The following is an 18355-nucleotide window of genomic DNA, read 5'->3' as shown; positions in this document are numbered from 1 at the left end:
ATAAACTACCAAGGAGTGTAATTCTGGATAGCCAGCAGTATGTTTATTTAGAAAAATGAGTTCACGGTTGTTTAAAACCTTAGACAAAACCTTGTGTTTAAATACCTGAGGACCTTAAGCAGATTTGAAGGCTTTTTGTACACTGCCAAAAGCTTGTCTATTTTCCAAATATAGCACTTACCCTAACAGTGTATTAGACTAAAGGTAGTATCTCTTATCATACTTGAGTAAAATGACTCCAGGAAAAAAAAATTAAAAGCTTGGATCTAGCTTTTGCAATGATGTTATCTTGAAAAGACTTTATTTGAATTTAGAACTAACAGGAAAATGGAACACCAAAGCTCCAGAAGCAAATGAAGTGCAGTGCACCGCAACTGTCAGGTTATGTCTGCAAGACTCCTGCCCCAAATTGCACAGAAACAGCTTTCCTGAACTTCCAGACAGCCTGTAGTCTGGAGTGTGCATTAGACTAACACCTGAAGTAACTTCATACTTCAGAAATACCTCTTCTTTACTTATTTCTGGAAGACAATCTACATACAAAAAGATTAGAAAGATTGTCTTAGCTGAAGGACTGGTGCTATTTTCACACCTTTTCCTGTAGGGTATAATTAGTATTCAAATTTGCCATTTTTGGAGGGATCACAAAAAAGGAAGTCTGTGCCAAAAAGCACTTTTAGGTATTACCTTCAACATGGGAGTAGTTTTAAAGCAACTTCCCCCCAGCAAGTGAGTGAAAAATGAATCATCACAAAAGCAATAGTGGCTCTGTTCATCACTTTCTGCCAGCTGTGAACTGCCAAGAGTTTCATGCAGGCTGCATGTGCATGCCAGAGAGCAGCAATCTGAAAGAAGTGTAGACACCTCGGAAAGGTGAAGTATAAGGAAAGTAATTCAGACCCTCATGTTTCACATAATCAGGAAATAGGAGCTGTTGAAGTTGTTTCCAATTTCAGGGCTGGAGACCTGAAACACTCCATGAAGCTTAGACAAACAAATGAAGAAATGTTCTGAACGACCTTAAAAATTGTTTGGACATAAGAATCACATCAATAGTCTGCTACAAACCCCAGAGTTGTTAATCCTCCGGGGAGTCATGATCACCTGCTCCCACATTGGATGAAAACCTCAACCAAATGACATGGAGTGACAGAAAAAACTGGCACAGTGGGGCAGGCAAATGCAGGATTTGTGGAAACATTTCCCACTCATAGTATGACGCAGGAGAAGGCAGCACTGCTGTCATGTGCAAAATGAAACAAATTCTCTGCACATTTAGATCTCAGAGAATTACTGTTGCTCCACTGAGGACAGCAAGTGCACCCCTCTGGCTAGTAAATTTTGCTATGCATTTTCTTTGTTAATGCATGTGTCATTTTTCCCACTCTTCCATTCTTTCTGAGAACCAAACCCGCTGGGCTCACTCCACACACGCAGCTGTTCCTCTGCATCGCAGAGGCGCATGGACGCACCATAGAGGCATTTCCCTCGCTTTCAGAGAAACTCTTAGCTGCGTCTTGGCTGCGTTCCTGGCGTCTTCTCATGCCAATGGATTTGCTCGAATGTTGTTCGTCTGACAACGAAACTGGCGTCACCGTGACAGCTTAAGGAAATCCCTGTCCTTAACCTATCCCTTTACCGACATCCTTGACTCTTTCGCACATATATCGGCAGGCGCGGTTTGTCCCTGCGAGAGATCGGTACCCACCGCCCCCCGCTGACGCCTGGATGGGGCGGTCCCCGCTCCCTACACGTGCCTCTGGGGGCTGGCTCACCCCTCGATGGCACCCTTTGCCCCTGCCCCCGGGCCGTCGCCCCCGTCCCCGCAGCGCCCTGCCGAGCTGGGGGGAGGCGCCGAGCCGGACAGCGAGGGCGAAAGCCCGCGGCGGTGCCCTTGTCCGCGGCGGCGGAACGCGGGACAGGGCGAGGATGGTTCGGGCTCTGGGCGCAAGGGTTGCTCTGGGAGGGCTGCGACCCGCCGGGGGTCCCGGCGGGGACCCCGCTCCCGCTGTCCCGAGGAGGCACCGCCGCAGGGCGGAGCAGCCGCGCCTGTGCGCGCCCCGCGGGTCGTCACGCTTTGCGACAGCGCTGCTGCGGGCGGCGAGAGGCCTTGGGGAGGCGCCGGACTGCCTGCGGGCCGCTGGGGCTAGAGGCAGAGAGGGAAGGAGGGAGGCAGGGAAGGAGGAAGCAGGCGGGGAGACTTCCTCCTCCTCCTCGGCAGCAGCAGTAAGCAGCTGCGCGGCTGGAGCAGCCGGCACGGCTGGGCACCAGCCCCCCCGCCGGGCGGCGGGCTGCGCCCCGGCCGGAGGCTCCCCACGCCGCCCATGCCACCCACGCGTCCCCGCTAGCGCTGACCGCTCCGCCGTCCCCGCGGTGGGGCTGCTCCTGGGGCGGCGGCCGCCGCCGGCCGGCCGGAACGAGCAGCGATGCCGGTGGCCGCCCGCTCGGCACCCCCCGGGGCGCAGCCCGACGCCGGCTTCCATGCCCCTGCCCGCCAGCGGGACCGCGGCGTCGCTCCGCGCGGCGAGGAGAGCGGCGGCGAGCGGCACCTCCGTCAGGCCGGCGAGGCGGGCCGGCGCGGCAGATGGGTGGCTTCTTCCGCCGCCCCCTTCCTGCCTGCCTTCTCCTCCTCCCCTCCGCCGCCCCCCGCCTCCTCCGTTGCCTCCTCCCCCGCTGGTGGGGCCGCCGTCGCCGCCTCCACCTCCCCCTCGGCTGCCTCCCTTCTCCCGGCACTCCCCCAGACCCGCGCCCGTGTCCGCTCCTGCTCCGGCTTCCCGGGACTCGCCATGAGCGGCGGTTCCGGTCGCTTACCGCCGCCCGCCGCCCTCTGCCCGCCGCCGCCCCTCCACGGGCCGAGCTTGCCGGAGGCGGGAGCGCGGAGCCAGGGCCGGGGCAGCCCCGCCGGGCACGGCGCACCCCGCGGCGCCCCGGGCTCCAGAGCCCCGCCACCAGGTGAGCAGGAGAGGGGCCCCGGGGGACTGGGAGCGGGTCCGGGCGTCCCACCCCCGGCTGGCAGCGCAGCCGGCCCGCAGGGCCGCGGAGTTGCCCTCCGCAGCGCCTGGGGTCCGTCCTGGGTGGGGGCCACAGGCGGGACGGGACGGGAGGGAGGGCAAACTCCCGCTGTTCTGAACACGGCGAGGCGAATCGCGGCGGCAGCTGGCGGCAGGCCATGTGTCGCCTGGCCAGCAGCGGAGTGCTCGGGGCCGCCTTTGAGCCGGTGCCCGGCGCGGCGATGGCTCTTTCCCCGACGGTCGGTCGGGAGGCGGCGGTGCGAAGCGCGGGCAGCCCGCAGTGCTGGCGCTCGGGCGGGCGCCTCAAGCTGTGGCGCTGCTGCCGCCGGCGCTCCCCAGCCCCGCGCCCCTGCCCGCCCGTGCAGCTCCAGGGGTTGAGCTGTGCGGGGCACCGTGTGCCTGTGTCTTATCGCACTTTGGTGTGTCCTGGGCAGCGCCAGGGCCTCGGCGGTTCTGCCGCCCTACCTCCCTTACGCAGCGGCCGCCGGCCTTCTGCTGCCTGTCGGCTGAGCCCCGCTCCTGGAAGGATTTTTGTGTGTGTGAGTGTGTGTGTGTGAGAGAGAGGGAGGGGGCGATGTGTCCGTATCCGTGCCCGGAGCCAGGCTCCGCCCCTCCCAGCGGGCTGCCGGTAACTGCGGGAATTCACGGAGCGCAGTGACCGGTCATACCAAGTAATTTCGTAGTGCTCCTAAATGCTGATTGCAAGTCAGACTTTTGCCTTGTGAGACCCCCACTGAGTGTCTTCGGGGCTCTCATCGTCAGTTCCACAGACGTGTTTTTGCATTTCCTCTTAGAAACCGCTCCGCAGCAGGATCCCTCTGAGGAGCTGGTTTCGAACATGTGGTTCGTTCATCCTGAAGCTTCGATGTTTTCGGGATTGTGGTCCTAACATATGGGTTGATGTGCTTGTTTATAGTCAAACACAAGAGCCGCTTCCAAGGCTGTGCTGGAGTTTCCCACATGCTTATATTTAAACGCGTGTCTGTGTGGTTTTGGGATCAGGGCCTTAGATGTTTTCCTAAGCTGTTCTTTGTGAATGGCAGCCAGAATTAAGTTGTTTATGCGTATATGAAGTTACTAATTAGGAAGTGGTATGGGAGAAGGTCAGAAAACAAGACATTGTTCTTTGGGCCTGGAGGGTGAAAAAATGAGGTGTCTAATTAAGTCTTTTCTTAGAATATATTTTTAGTGGTGCTTATGTCTTGGGCACTTAGTTGGGTGTTTATACTGATAGAAATCTTGCTCTGAAATGAGGTAGAGTTTATAGACAAGCTCCTCTTGAAATTCGTGACTGACAACATAGTAAAGGATTACTTACAATGCGGAAAGTTGAGGGAGAACTTGAATTTTTACCTTTTCATTGTATTATATAGTGCAAAAGCAGCTTTTGCTGTGTCCTGAGACCACATGGTACATGGGGCAGATTAGTCCCTCCCAGGCCTTCCAAAAAAAATATATTAGGAGAAAAATATTTTTCCAGTGTACATTATTTGGAAATGGTGGTTTTGTCTGATGAAACTCTGTTTCAACTTTTTGTTTTTTAAAATTGCATGGGCATTCCTGGTATAGATGATAACCTTATCTTAATGCCTGATCTCAAAACCTCTCTTAATCTTCTTAAGCTCTCAGCAATCCTATAGACAAATTGACCTAGTATGCTATTGTTGGGAGATAAAAGCTTTTGTATTTTCCATGATTTGGAAAGTCATGATAGAGAAAACGATAACCTTTACCATATAATATATTCATCACAGGCCTAGTGTACAAAGACCTTAATGTTGGATTAAGGAATACTGGATTTTTTTTTTCTCCAGAAAGGGGCTTTTTTGGGGTTTGTTCTGAAGTTTTTGTATTCACTAGTACAGTTGCTGTGTTTAAAAGACCTTAAAAGTCCTGTGTTAAATGGCAATTGCAATAACCAGAATGATTTTGCTCAAAAGAGCTCTTGCAGACACACAAATTGAAATATTAAGTTTTACAGTGTACTTAAGTCACAGTAGCAGGTCAATGCTTGTTACTAGTCATTGTCTAAAAAATATAAAGAACATTTTCAGATAGTGTGATATGTGATTCATTTTATAATTTTGAAATAGTGTCATAATTTAAAGACAAATCCAGGAGATTTCTAGTGTCTGTTTCTTTGCTTGCTTCTCTCCAAAGGAAAAGACTCTTCATGGAGGTCTATCTTTTTCAGTCAAATATTGGTCACCAGCGGGAAAAACGATGAACTAAACTCAGGCAGCAGGGCCGAAGTTGGACTGGTTTGCTGAGCATATTCTTAGTTGTAGTCTTAATCCTAATATATTAACTTTTGATAAAAACTTGTATTGTGACCTAATCTTCAAACGTCGAGGGGCAGTGAAATTGCTGTACTTTGCATGCAAGGTTAGGAGAATGTTTGGTATTTTGTTTCTCCTAGCAGAAAAATGTGCAGTGGTAGTTGGGTCTCTTTTGGTGTTGTTTCTTTTGTGGTTTTTTGCCAGTATGTGTCAACAGAATGGAACATCTCCATTCATGGCTGTCAAATGTGAAAGGATATTGGACTAGAAATGCTGATGATTCTTTACTTCATTTAGAAAATTGATCCTGATCTTAAAAGGCATTTCACTGTCCGTGAAGTAATTTGCCTCCAGTGGGGTACCTGCGTCTCCTTGGTGAAGAAAAGTAATTCATCTAGAGGAAAGGTTGTCAGCTAGGAAAAGTATGTCTGTAGTGGAAATTCTTTTTTTTTTGTATGTTTATTTGTTTAGGTTTTGCCTTTTCATTTGTTTTTTGCTTTTTAGGTCTGAATTGACATTCTCATTTCGGGAAGGAAAGATGGCTTTTGGAAGTTGTGTTGTATCTAACATTTGGTGTTATGTCCATAACTGGCGAAAACAGCTTTTCTCTTAAACATCTTTGTTACTTATATCAGCTCTTTGGATGTCATCTGATGAACTTTGCTATGTCTACTTAATACTGCTTTTTCTCCTTCTGTGGCTAAGCAGTCGTTAGTTAGTTTAATTGTTTTTTAAGGTACCAGCTAAGTTAAGTCCTATATTAACAGGGGTAATGGAAGGCGCTTATTTTGGCAGATAACTGTGTTTGCTAAGTCTTTCAGTATGAAGAACCTGAAACTTCTGTTGAAAGGATTAGTCCCAGTTTTCAAGCCTAGCTGATTGTAAGAATGTGAGGAGTTGGACTTCTTGTGAAGATTATATGAAGCGTCAGTCAAATGCAGTAGAAAGCAGAATTATTAGTGATTCTGCTTAATTCTGTATATGCTGAGCGGTTGAACTAGAATTGTATGTTCATAGTGCCACATATAAATTTTTGTGCTTTTAGCAGTTGTGCATAGTTATACCATCTCTGTGTGGTATTTGTGGTTTTGTTCTCAAACTGGAGAGCAGTTGGTGTGGCTTTACAGTGAGAGTCACATTTAATTCTGGCATGCCTGGTGATAGACGCTAGTTTTTTTATTTATGACATGGTGATGCCTTCACAGCCTTGTAACTATATAAAATAAAGTGAGATGGAAAGACAGCTTCTTGCTTGGAACAGGTGAAGCATATTCAGTATGTGGAGACTTCTCAAGAGTTATAATTGATTTTGATAGATTAAAGAAAAAATAAACAAACAAAAAACCTCCCACTGAAACCAGAAACTATCATTAGAGCATCTCCATTTTGGTTTAGTCAAAGTGTGATGTAAAAAAATGGCTTGATGGTACTTCTTGGTTAGAATTACCACAGTGTTGTAAATCTGTAACTTTGTGTGTTTGAACATAATCTGTTTTGCACATGAAATTGCAATTACCTTTAGCATACCAGAATTGTTTATTATAATGGTGGTATGTTAGTTCTGCTATTTTCGAGCTATAAAGGAAGATAGGAGGCTATGTCTTCACATAAACTAGTTGTACTTTTTTAATAGATTATAGTACTTACAGATTTAATGTTAGCAGATATATAATAAATGTTTGTTTCAAGAAGTTATTATAAGGTATATGATCTGCATATTTATTGGATTTATTTGGGAAAAAAATACAAATGTATTTCCTTAACAATTATTTTCAGATAAGGTGTAATGATTTTAAGCCATGCTCTGTGACTATCACTTTTTTATTTTTATTTCTCTTTTAACTTGTAGTATTTACAGAATCTGGAAATTTTGATTTTATGGTCTGAAATTGTTCTTTGGAAGTGTGCCTTTTAGGTGCGAGCATCAAGGCAGCTCAAGTGGATGCTAGCAAGTGTTAATATACTGCCATACCCTGCCCCCAACATAAATATTTAAGGATAAAGTGAGGCTGAAACAAAATTTTTTAAAAGAAAATATAGAATATAAAATTAATATACAGTTCTTTTGATTGTAGTTCACAGAATATGAACAACTTGATTGTTGTCTAATCCGGTATATTTTAGATGCAAAATGTGCAAAAGCATGGAAATTAAAAATTCAGAATATTCTCTAAAGTACAAATTTCAGTTTAATAATAGCAAGAAGACCAGAGATATGTCTTTAATTTGGAAATGCGTGCTCTGCTTTGTAACATCTGCTTATGAAATAATCTAAATTATCCTTTTGGTCTAAGTCATCAAAATACTGAGCTTGAGAATTATATTTGCATTGTCACAGAAAGGTTAAAATGAAAAACTGTTTTAAAGAATATTAATGGCCATGATTGAGAACACTGTAAATTCTTGGAAAAGCTGTGTTCAATTAAAAAATAATGGTGGGGTTCAGAGTTTTTTCTTTGCCTTTTCATGTTTAGTTTTGCTGCTTATACAGCCCTTTTTTCACCCACAAATTATCTTGGCAAAATGAAATCCACATGCGGACAGAACCTTTTTAACCAATTTTTTTTTTATTTCCTGAGAAAGATAGGCTTTAAATCTTTTTCAGTGGATCGCTTTGCAGTTTTTTTGTTAGTTCTTGCACTCTCTAGGTATTTTAAATGATCTCGTATGACATCTGCTTCATATTAGAAGTTCAAATGGAGATGTGTCATCTGACTGTAAGGGTTGTCACTGTTAATGTGATGCAGGATGTGGATGGGTTAACAGGAAGGTACAGTACCAGAATAAGAGAATGTTACAAATTTTTCAGGGTCTTGGTTTTCGGTGGAATAGAGTTAATTTTCTTCCTGGCAGGCACTTTGGGCTTCAGCCAGTGTGTGGTGATGGTGGTATTGTGCATCATTTTTTTCTCTTGGGTTTTATTCCTGGGTCACCCCTTCCCCTCACCCCCTCATCTCTCCATTGATTATAATTATATTATTAATGTTGATTTTATTTTATTTCAATTACTAAACTAGTCTTATCTCAAGATATGAATTTTACCTTATCTCAAGACATGAATTTTACCTTTCCTGATTCTCACTCACGTCCCACTGGCAAAGGGGGAGAGTGGTGGAGAACTGCTGCTGGTACCTAGTCAGGGTTGTAGTCATGGCACACTGAGAGCTCCCTTTACATGAATATTTCAGTAAGATAGTACTTTGCCCCGCCTTTCTTTTACTGGGTTTTGTTTTGTTATGTTATACCTTTTTAGTGCCTTTTTTTTTCTTTACACCTTCTTGCTGCATTCTTCTATGCTTGTTCTAAGCCTTTCTTTTCTTGTTTGTGTATGTGAAGTACAGTAAGTGCTTGGTTGTTAGAATTCCTTGCATAAAGAAAAGATCCTCCATTTTTGCTAGGAAAAATAGTCCTATTCTTGTGTTTTCATGACTTAAAGCTTCTTTCAGGAGGTTGCTTGATGTGTAACGTAGGGCAAAGAATGCATACTTCACTTAAAAAAAGATGCAGGAAGTGTTTTAAATAGTAAGTCATAGGTATTTTCACAACTATTTTAAGCAGGCATGACATGCAGTGTTTTCTGAGCTTCTGAAATGCACACACATGCTCCAAATGTTCATTCTAAAAACACTCTTCTTTAGATTTTCTCAGTGGAGAGCCTGGCATCCCAGCTCTAAGCTCCTGAGTTGCTGTTGCTATTGTCTCTGGCACTGTGTTGAGGTTGAGTCTCTGCAGCATCCCTCTCCTGCAAGCCCTTTGCCACCGCAGTGCATGAAAAAGTAACATCTGTTGTCAGTCTCAGGGTGGGAAAGTGTGTCATCAAGATGTTTCTCTAATGTCTTTTGTAATGACTGGGGTTCTGCATCCAGACAAATAATCTGTGTTGCTTGTTGCATTGTCTGGCAGCTGGTGTGGTTTTCTTGACCATGGGCTGTTACAATAACCAGCCTTCACTGTAATATTTCCAAGCTCACATCTCTAAGCATTTGGGCTTGGTCACCAGCTTCTAGGACAACCCCAAATGGGAAATTAAAATATTAAAGGAAACCTACTCTAGCATTTCAATTACTAAAACCAAATGAAACCCAAACTTCCTCAAACAACAAGAAGATAATTCCAGCAAAATAACCCCCTGACAAACTTAAAGTCTTTAACTGAATTTCTGTTCATCTGTGTAGGATTCACACGTGTGGCACAATGGTGTGCAGCCAGTATCAGTAAAGAATATTGCTTAAATTGTTAGAGGGTGTTTATGATTGTTTCTGATATCCTTTAATATAGGAATTGCATTTCTTCCTATGATACTATCAATTTCTACTTCCAAAAAAAAGTTATTTGTGCTTTTGCACATTTTTCTGGAAGTAGGGTACAAGGAAGGTAGTGGTGTTATAAATTTTCTGCCAGCCTATGGAGGAGTAAAGTATGAATTCTGTGAATCTTATTGAAATACTTCATAATCTGCCTGCCTGGAAAAATCCCTGTTAGGAACACTCCCGTTAAATAGTCTAAATAGCACTAAAAGCCATGCACTGTATTTGTTTGCATGACTTGTAGTTGTGCAAGAGCCCAAGGAATGGCTATTAAACCACGAAGTATGGCTAGAAACATTGACTGTGTGTATAGAACAGTTTTGTCTGTCGGAGAATACTTGGAACAGCTCCTGTGCTGTGTGATTGAACCTGCACCATGGAACAGCAACATACAGTTTGGAAACTTGCTGCCTATTTTTTCAGCATAGCTGAAAGTTGTCTCCACTTTATCTTTTGCTGCTTGGCACCTAAAGTACATTCAGGATCTGGAGTGAAAATATTAGAGATTTATGTTTACTTTCTGATTGAGTTCTTGCTCTGTGAAGTTTTGGCTTTTAGGCACATGGATACTTCTGCTTTCATTAAGAGCCTTTGCAAATGTTTGTGGGATCTGGATTATGGTGGGGTTTTTTTTCTCCCTACCTACAAGTCAGCAGTCTAAAGTGATTTTTTGAATTTCCATTAAAAATGCTATCATCTGCTTTTTTAGTGTGTGCAAGCTCTCTGTATATATCTTTTCCGTGGCATCGCTTTTTTCCTGTTTATAAGTTGAAATGGCCCAAAGCCAAGCAGAGCAAGCAGTAGTTTTTGGAAAGAATTATCATGCAGATTTAGTAGTAGGATATCAAGCCTTTTGGCACAGAAACCCTGTGAGTCTGTAATTGTTGTGATTTGTGTGTGGTTTTGAGCAAGTTTACATAAAGTGTTTATGATATGATCTGAAATTTGCTTTTACAGCTTATTTTGGAGGTTGGCTACAGGTTAGACTTCTCAGCTGTTTCAGAAATGCATTTTGATTTTTGGAGGCTTGGAAGTGAAAGCTTTTAGCCAGCAGTATGACAAGAGTGTCCTGGTTTTATCTTTGAAGACAAAGTGTCTTCAAACTTAAGAAATATGTGATTATTCTTGTAAAGATGAGCAAACTGAGGTACACACTGCAGGGATATATTTCAAAAAGTGAGAGTCAAGATGTATTTGATGTTGTTTGTCACAAGGCCCTGTTGAGTTGGAAAAAGTGAATGAGATAATTCACTTTTTTTTTAAAGAAAAATACTCTTTTCTTTATTAAAACTTTTAATTTAATTTTTATAACACTTGCAGTCTCTTGTGCCCGTACAGTATTGATTCTGCTTTTATGCACTGAGTTACCAGAAAATATTAATAATGAAGAATTTGGGCACTGAGGAAAAATAACTTAAAGGATTTGTTACATTTTGTCAGCTTTTTATTTTATGAGGCATTCTGAACATGAAGGATTGGGGAAAAGCTATGAAAGTTGTAAATATGGTAAAAATTATTGGGTGGGTGGCACCCATTCGAGGATAGCAGTTCCTGACATAGTGGTGGAGCTCGCTTGCTCAAGGGCAGCAAGCTGATGTAGGGGCTGTAGCGTGGGACCTGTGAGGAGAGGTAAAGGACACTAGGATTGCACAGCATGGCTGAAGAGATGGCCCAGGCTCTAGATCCCAACCAAGAGATTCCAATGGCCTCTGTTCTCTTATGACGCATGAAGAAAAGATAGTGCCAGACTTTTGCATGTGCTGGTAAGGCGAGTCACTGGGAATAGGGCTCAGGCAGAAATACCTAAATATCTGGCAGATAATTTTAGGAAGAATCTTTCTTCACTCTGAGGAAGAGAACTGTGGACATTATGGACCTTACAACTTTGGAGAGATTCAGAACTTTGCCAGGCAAGGCACTGCTCTAAATTGACCTGGTCTGAGCTGAGGGATTGAATTATTGGATATCCAGCAGTCTTTTGCAGCCTGAAAAACTTTGTTACTGTGTAGTGAGCATGTTATCATTAGCCTGGGGATGCCTGCTTCAGGCATTTCAAGTAGAGAAGGAACAGCAATTTGGGACTGGTTTAGTTGCGCACGGTCAGAAGTGATGGTGAGAACTCAGTTTGCTGAGTGTCACCTCAGTCTTGTGAGACTGCTTTTTTTTCAACCTCGATTTTTTCACATGCTTCCTTCCTCCTCACACACTCAAAAGTCCCTCTTGTTATGGGTATTTAATATATAAATGCTTCTGGGTAAAGCATCAACTGCTGTTTGTATTTAAAGCAGAGCTATACTTCTGCCTCTCGTCCCTTTTCGTAATTTACTTGCTGGTTAATGTACAAACAAGTCTGTTTTCATTTGACAGACAAAAATATGCGCTTCAATTCTTTATTTTTGAGTCCAAGAAGTGTAGGGGATATTGGGTTCTGTCTTTCCTGGTACAACTCTCAGAAAGTGCCAGATAAATTAATTGAGGGATGTGTTCAGCAATGAGAGGGATTTTTCTTCCCAAGCTTGGACGGTATGTAAAAAAATATAAAAATATATTCACTGATGTATTCTTACCCTTTTTTGTTAGTCTTTATCAAACCAATGTTTGTAATATGATGACTCTCCTAGTGTTTTTATAGTATTTTTAAGGGAGAATGGTATAGACAAGAATTTAGTCAATAAGATAAAATATGAACGCAGCAAAAGGTAAGAAAAGAGTGAAAAATCATGGTATATGACCTCCTCAGGCTGCCTTCCCATGCAAAAGTGAAATGGGCATTCTTAAGTAAAGCTGTCATACTTGTTCCCTTAGTCCTGTTTCTCTGTAAATAGCTTCAAACTTGAGGGAGGCTTTTTAGCGTTTTAAAAAAACTTATAGTAAATCACTGGTCAAGTAACCAGAAAAATTAGTCCGCTCTCTCAAGCAAACAGCTTGAAGAGATCTGATGGTGTTTTGTGTGACTTATTGATCTGTGGACACAGGTAGTTGTTGGGCAGTTAGACAGTATTTTGCTTCCAAACAGCTGCAGTGTGTGGTCTCTCTGACAAGGACGCAGGAAATAAAGGAGGATCTTGAGAGCTTGGGAAACCAAAGGAATTGCAGTGAATGGGAATTGTAAGGATTTGGAGGCAAAACTTTTTACTGCTGGAGAAAACATAAAAGTACGCAACAAAATTCCACTAATGCAGATTTTCATTATTTCCGATGTTTATGAACTGATTTCTTTTGCGGATCACTCTTAAAACATCTGTGCCATAAAAGAGAATTTTTAAAGCAAGTGAGTTGCCCACATTGTTATGGACTTGTTTGCTGTGAATTAACTGAAGCATCATTGTATCTGTTGTTTATGGGCTGTGTGGAGGCTGTGTGGCAGGGTGGGTAGTGAAGCAAAACGATGATGCCAGAGTGTTCGGGAGTTACCAAGTCTTCAGCTAGGTTGGGGCAAAAGTGATTTTAGAGCATTTTTAAAAAAAGGGTAGTGTCAATTGTTTCATTTATTATTCTGTAGTGTTACATTTCTGCATTACATCAAGTTTTTGTTTTCTTAATTATCAGGCATTTTTTGAATGCTGCATTTTTTGTTTGCGGCTGATGTCATAGAGAGGTAACTGTTTCTAGAAGTTAGTTCTTGTGCACTTGTGTGTTTCTCCATTTTCTGCTAGTTTAGCCCCTTGGGGTTTTTTGGTCTCAAGTAGCAAGAGAGGTAAAGAAAGAGTCTAATAGTTTGGATTAGCACACAAAACATAGATCATTCTACCATTGTAAAATGCTGTAAAAGAGCTTTGTTTTCAAGGCACCATATGTAACTATGGCCTTTTATGTCTCTGTGGATTCTCAAAATAGGGTTGATTGTCCAGAAAAGAGACGCCTGAATGATTGCCTTCTGGAGTGGTTTTAATTTTGATCTTCTAAAGATCTTAAATTTACACAATTTGAAGAAGAAATGTTGTCTAAGGTTTACTGCATCTCTTTAAGAAGAAGGTCTAGCATAACCATTAAAGATCTTTGATCTCTATAGAGAGCAGTAGGTGAGAATACTTTAATACTGGTTAGTGCAGTTGATATGACTGTTGTTGAATATCTGCATACTTGACATGCTTTGATATTTATGATGCAGTATCTTTGGAGTTACTGATTAGGGTGCTAGAAACTTACGCTGTGCTAACTCAGTCAGTGTATCTGAAGGGGCAAGGTTGGTTTCCTCAGACATAAAAGGGACTTTAAAATGCTCATTCTGGGAGAGTTTGTCCTATTTTGAGAAACAAGGTAACTCATCAGTACGACCATTTTGGTCTGATAACCCCATTGTTCTTGGGTTGTAGACACAGTGCATCTGGAAAATTGTGGCTAACAAATACACTTGTGTGTTCTCTTATATAGAATATCAGCTTATAGATGCTTGAAATTTCAAGTTCCTAACAGCTGTGTATTGTACTGAAAACTAATTTTCAGCCATGTTGGGGCCTATGTGGTGCCTGTTTGGAGAGTGGGTGTCAGCTGCCTCTTTCTTGCAGTCAGTCCATGTGATGAATTGAAGAGATGATTTCCTATAAAACATTTGTGTTTTAAGCCTTTACCTTGCTTACCTAGCTCTTGGTGTCTTGGGTTTGCTGCTCCTTGTGTTTAAACTTTGTGCCCCCCTCAGCTCTTTTGAAGAGTCATGCTGGAACGTCCTGGATCGTTCTTAGGGCTGTCCAGGCATGTTCTTTACTTTTGCTACCTCCTTGGCAGATTAAGCTTGTCTATTTCAAGGCTATTGCTGGAGGAACAAATTTAAAAGTGCAGTGAAAAATCTTTCACTGGTGGGCTGAATTGCACTGCTTGCAGATTATTACATTCAGCATTCTTGTGACCACTGAAGCTTTCTATGTTATCATTGGAGCAGTGACATCAAAAGAGAAGAGCTATCACAAAGTCTTAAGAGAGGGGAGACCAGGACATGTGGTTACGTATTCTCCAGGGCTGCCCAGAGTGCTCAATGGAAAATACAGTTAGCAGGCTGAGGGTGAAGAATCATGTCCTGGGAGACACATTTCTGGGACTTGAAAATGATTCTCAGCGCTGGTAAACAAAGTGCTGTCTTGTTTCAACTGCATGGATTCCTTGTGAGGATTTTATATGAACTGCAAAACTGGGCTTAGAACTTTCTTTTTACGGTGTTACCAAGAAACACTTTTGCGCATGAAGCAAGCTGCTGTTGTTACGACTGTGTTATGAAAGAAGGGGAAGTAGACTTTGATTGTTGTATGCATTTAAAAGTAATGTGACAGTCTGATCTCTGGTTAAATCTGAACTTGCAGAGTTCTGCTCTTGCTGTAGCATATTTTGTTTTGGAAATACTTGGGCAGTGAACGCTTAAATACTAAATTTACTTACCCAAGTACTGCAGATGTTGCTTTCCAGAAAGCAATGTGAAACAGAGCAGATGGAGGCAGGTTTTGAGAAGCAGATTTGCTCTATTGCCCTCGGAAGTGTAGACATAATTCTCAGCATCAACCACAAATAGTCATGCTTCAACTTTGCAAATCAAGTGTCATGAGTTAATGTCTGATCTACTGGTCTGTGTTGATTTCATTCTTTATGCTGATGTTTAACAAGTCATGTGCTATTGTACTCTAAAGTCTGTATTTGTAAAGAGAAGGGCAAGAGAAGTTCTTCCAGAAGTCCAGTGGCTGATCTTCATTACTATAGAGATGCTATCAGAAATCTTTGTTTTGCTTTGAAGATAACACAGATGCTGTTGAAATTGAAAAGTGTAGTGTGCTGAAACAAAAAATTGATACATCTCAAGTCACAAGGTTGTTACTCATTTGAACTCACCACTACATATATATTTCTGTTGACTAGTCTCTATTTTTCCACTGGCTATTAATTTCATTAACATTCTGGTAATCTTAAAGAAGGCTTGAGAGTTCAAAACTGGTGAATGAGATGACTGATGTTAAATCCAGCATCTTAAGTTCTAACATTTTTTCTTTTGACATGCATACTTTGAGTTTGTTTGCTTCTAGAGACAAACAGCACATGCATGTGCAAATGCTCACAGACAGATACACAAACTTAGATACCTCATATATATAAACAGTAATCTCTGTATCTCTAAGAATATCTGCCATTTGGTAGTGGCCACTGTCCTTTACTTCTAATTGCCTCAGTGCATTTTGTAAGGTATAAAAAAAAGATTTGCTGAAACTGGCTCTGTGGTTTCCTAGAATTAATGTGTGTTGACTGCATTGTAAACTTACAGGGATTTTTTTGTGAAACTTGTCTACAATATGCAGTACTATAGCTAATAATTTGCTGTTGGGACTGGGTGACCCAGTTACTTTGAAACTTCTTTTCCAGTTCTATATGCTGGTTACTGAGATCTTGTGTGCAGCTGAAATATGCTTAAAAGAAAACTGGACTATATATGTGTCTTCGAATATGTGTGTATAGTTTTTGTGTAAATGTTGGAGCCCTGTGTTCTGGACTGGAGAGAGGTATGCCTTCATTAAGAGCAACAGTGGTAGTTTGTTCAGTTGTATAAAAATACTGGTGATAACAACCCCACCAAAAGAAGTTAGTCTCTTAAAATGACCTGGATATAACTGCAGTAACTAGTCCTCTTTCTCAAAGTTTTCATGTCAAAGGGGTATTTTGGCTGCTAAGCTGCTGGACAAACAACTGAAAACTGCTGAACTATGTGGATATGTCACAGGTATTGGCTGACGTGCATCTGTGTTGCTGCTTTTGCTTTCAGATGTTACCATGAGTATCAGTTGGATCACAAGGAGCTATGGTAGTAGGAGAGTTTGGGAGAGCTGGGTCTTGTTTACTTGAGAAAGGTAAGAGTGTGATGGGGTTTGGGAATTCCTGGTGGAATAGAGTGAGAATGAGTGATAACTAGCCAGGCGAGATCACTCAGTGATGAGATGCTTTACCTTACTGAGTCAAAGAGGATATCACAAGCTGAGAATTGGCAACTACAGAGAAGGAAATACTAAATCCACATTGTCTCTGTAGCATGTAACTGAATTAAGAGGTATGAAGTAAAATTCAGTGGGGAAAGGAGGTTATGTTGTGATGAGATAACTTTGAACACAAGGTGCCCACCAAAGCCACTCTAATCACTTACCTTCCTCATCTGGATGGTGAAGAAAAAGTATGACAGAAGGTTCAGCAAGTATGGTCACTGCAAACCAGACTTGGTTCAGAGAAATTAATTTATTAACTGCCAATGAGAAGCCAGAGAAGGATAATGAGAAATAAATACAAACCTTAAAACATCTTTCACCCACCCCTCCCTTCTTCCCAGGTTCAACTTCAGCTCCAGATTGTTCTTCTCTTCCGAGTGGCTCAGGAAGATGGGGGATGGGAGCTGTGGTCAGTTTGTCACACTTGTCTCTGCTGCTCCTCCCTGCTCAGGTACTTTCTGTGAGGTCTCTCCCAACTCTTCTAGCATGAGTCCTCCCCATGGACTGCAGTTCTTCATGAACTGCGCTAGTGTGTCTTCCAGCATGGTTACAGCCTCCTTCAGGCACCTGCTCAGGTGTGGAGGCCTCCGTGGGCTGCAGGTGATCTCTGTTGCACCATGGACCTCAGTGGGCTGCAGAGGGGATAGCCTGCCTCATCACAGTCCTCAACACTATGGCTGCAGAACAATTTCTGCTCCAGTGCCTGAAGCAGAATTTTCACTGACCTTGAGGTCTACTTCGCTGTTGTTTTGCAGCAGTTTTTCCTCTTCTGAAGTATGTTCTCTTAGAGGTGCAGTCACTGTCACTGATGGGCTTGGCCTTGACCACTGGTGGTTCTGTTTTGGAGCTGGCTGCACTGGCTGTTGTACATAAAGGAAGCTTCTGACATTGTCTGACGGATGTTAGCCTGTAGCCAGCCACCAAAACCTTGCCACACAAGATGGTCCGAAAAAAATTTCTTATTATCCACATAAGTAACCAGTGCAGACAGATGTTGCCTGTATGTATGTGTTGTCTGACCTTTGTCTACACAAGGATTTTGATGTCCTGATTTATCCACAGCTCCAAGACAGTTGCTTGAAGAAGGAAACACAACTTATTTCCATAGGGTGTCCTGGAGCAAGATGAGTTATATGATGAATTGGGTAAAAAGGGTAATGCAGGGAAGTAGAGTGAATTCAGCATGTTTTATTTTCTGGTTTGTGATTGCTTATGACTTAAACAGTTTTCTGCCTAGAAAAGTTCTACTGCTGAAAAGGGTAATGTAGTTGACCCTAAAGGCAGGTTTTTCTGGGTTTCACATTCTATATCTTGCATTTAAAATTGAAAGTGAACTGCATTGCAGCCATTATATTGAAAAAAGAAGTATAAATATATAGAAGGAGCTAGATAAAGGCTGTGAATCCTACTAGATTACTCACTTGTCAGAAATAAAGATGCTCTTTATACATGTAAGTTTGCCTATGGGGAGCTGTCTGGAATTATTAAAAAATAAAATAATGAAATTCCAATTGAAATTCTAAACCACAACTTTTTGATGTAGATAGAGATTAATGTGTCATGTCTTTCGCTTAGCTTTTTGGGGATTTCGAATTTTCAATTTAATATTGGAGGCTTTCAAAAAATTGTGGGGGCTTTGTGGTGGTGTTTATGTGTTGGGTTTTGTTTGTTTGTTTGGTTTGGTTTGGTTTTTTTTGTGTGTGTGTGTCTGTGTGTTGGTTCCCCCTGTTCCCCGCCTGCCACTGGAGAGAAAGCAACTGCAGAGCCAACAAAGTTGCAGAAATAATCCAGCTGAATAAATGGAATGG

General features: G+C 42.6%; 1 protein-coding gene across 3 annotated transcripts in view; it reads left to right on the top strand.

The window, feature by feature from the left end:
- Window positions 1-2393: 2393 nt before the first annotated feature.
- The window catches only part of RNF38 (ring finger protein 38), a 107509-nt gene continuing 91547 nt past the window's right edge, over window positions 2394-18355 (top strand). Inside the window, exons 1-2 of one of the 3 annotated variants that reach the window (XM_064736262.1) lie at window positions 2878-2952; window positions 16334-16418. In XM_064736262.1, the coding sequence (XP_064592332.1) occupies window positions 16370-16418 (49 nt within the window). In that variant the 5' untranslated portion in view covers window positions 2878-2952; window positions 16334-16369. Of the gene's footprint in view, window positions 2953-16333; window positions 16419-16925; window positions 16999-18355 lie in introns of those variants that run through there. The other 2 variants (XM_064736260.1, XM_064736261.1) reach the window with 2 other exon arrangements.

Source organism: Zonotrichia leucophrys, chromosome Z (assembly GCF_028769735.1).
Source record: "Zonotrichia leucophrys gambelii isolate GWCS_2022_RI chromosome Z, RI_Zleu_2.0, whole genome shotgun sequence".
Lineage (NCBI taxonomy): Eukaryota > Metazoa > Chordata > Aves > Passeriformes > Passerellidae > Zonotrichia > Zonotrichia leucophrys.
This window is presented reverse-complemented; position numbering and strand designations above follow the sequence as displayed.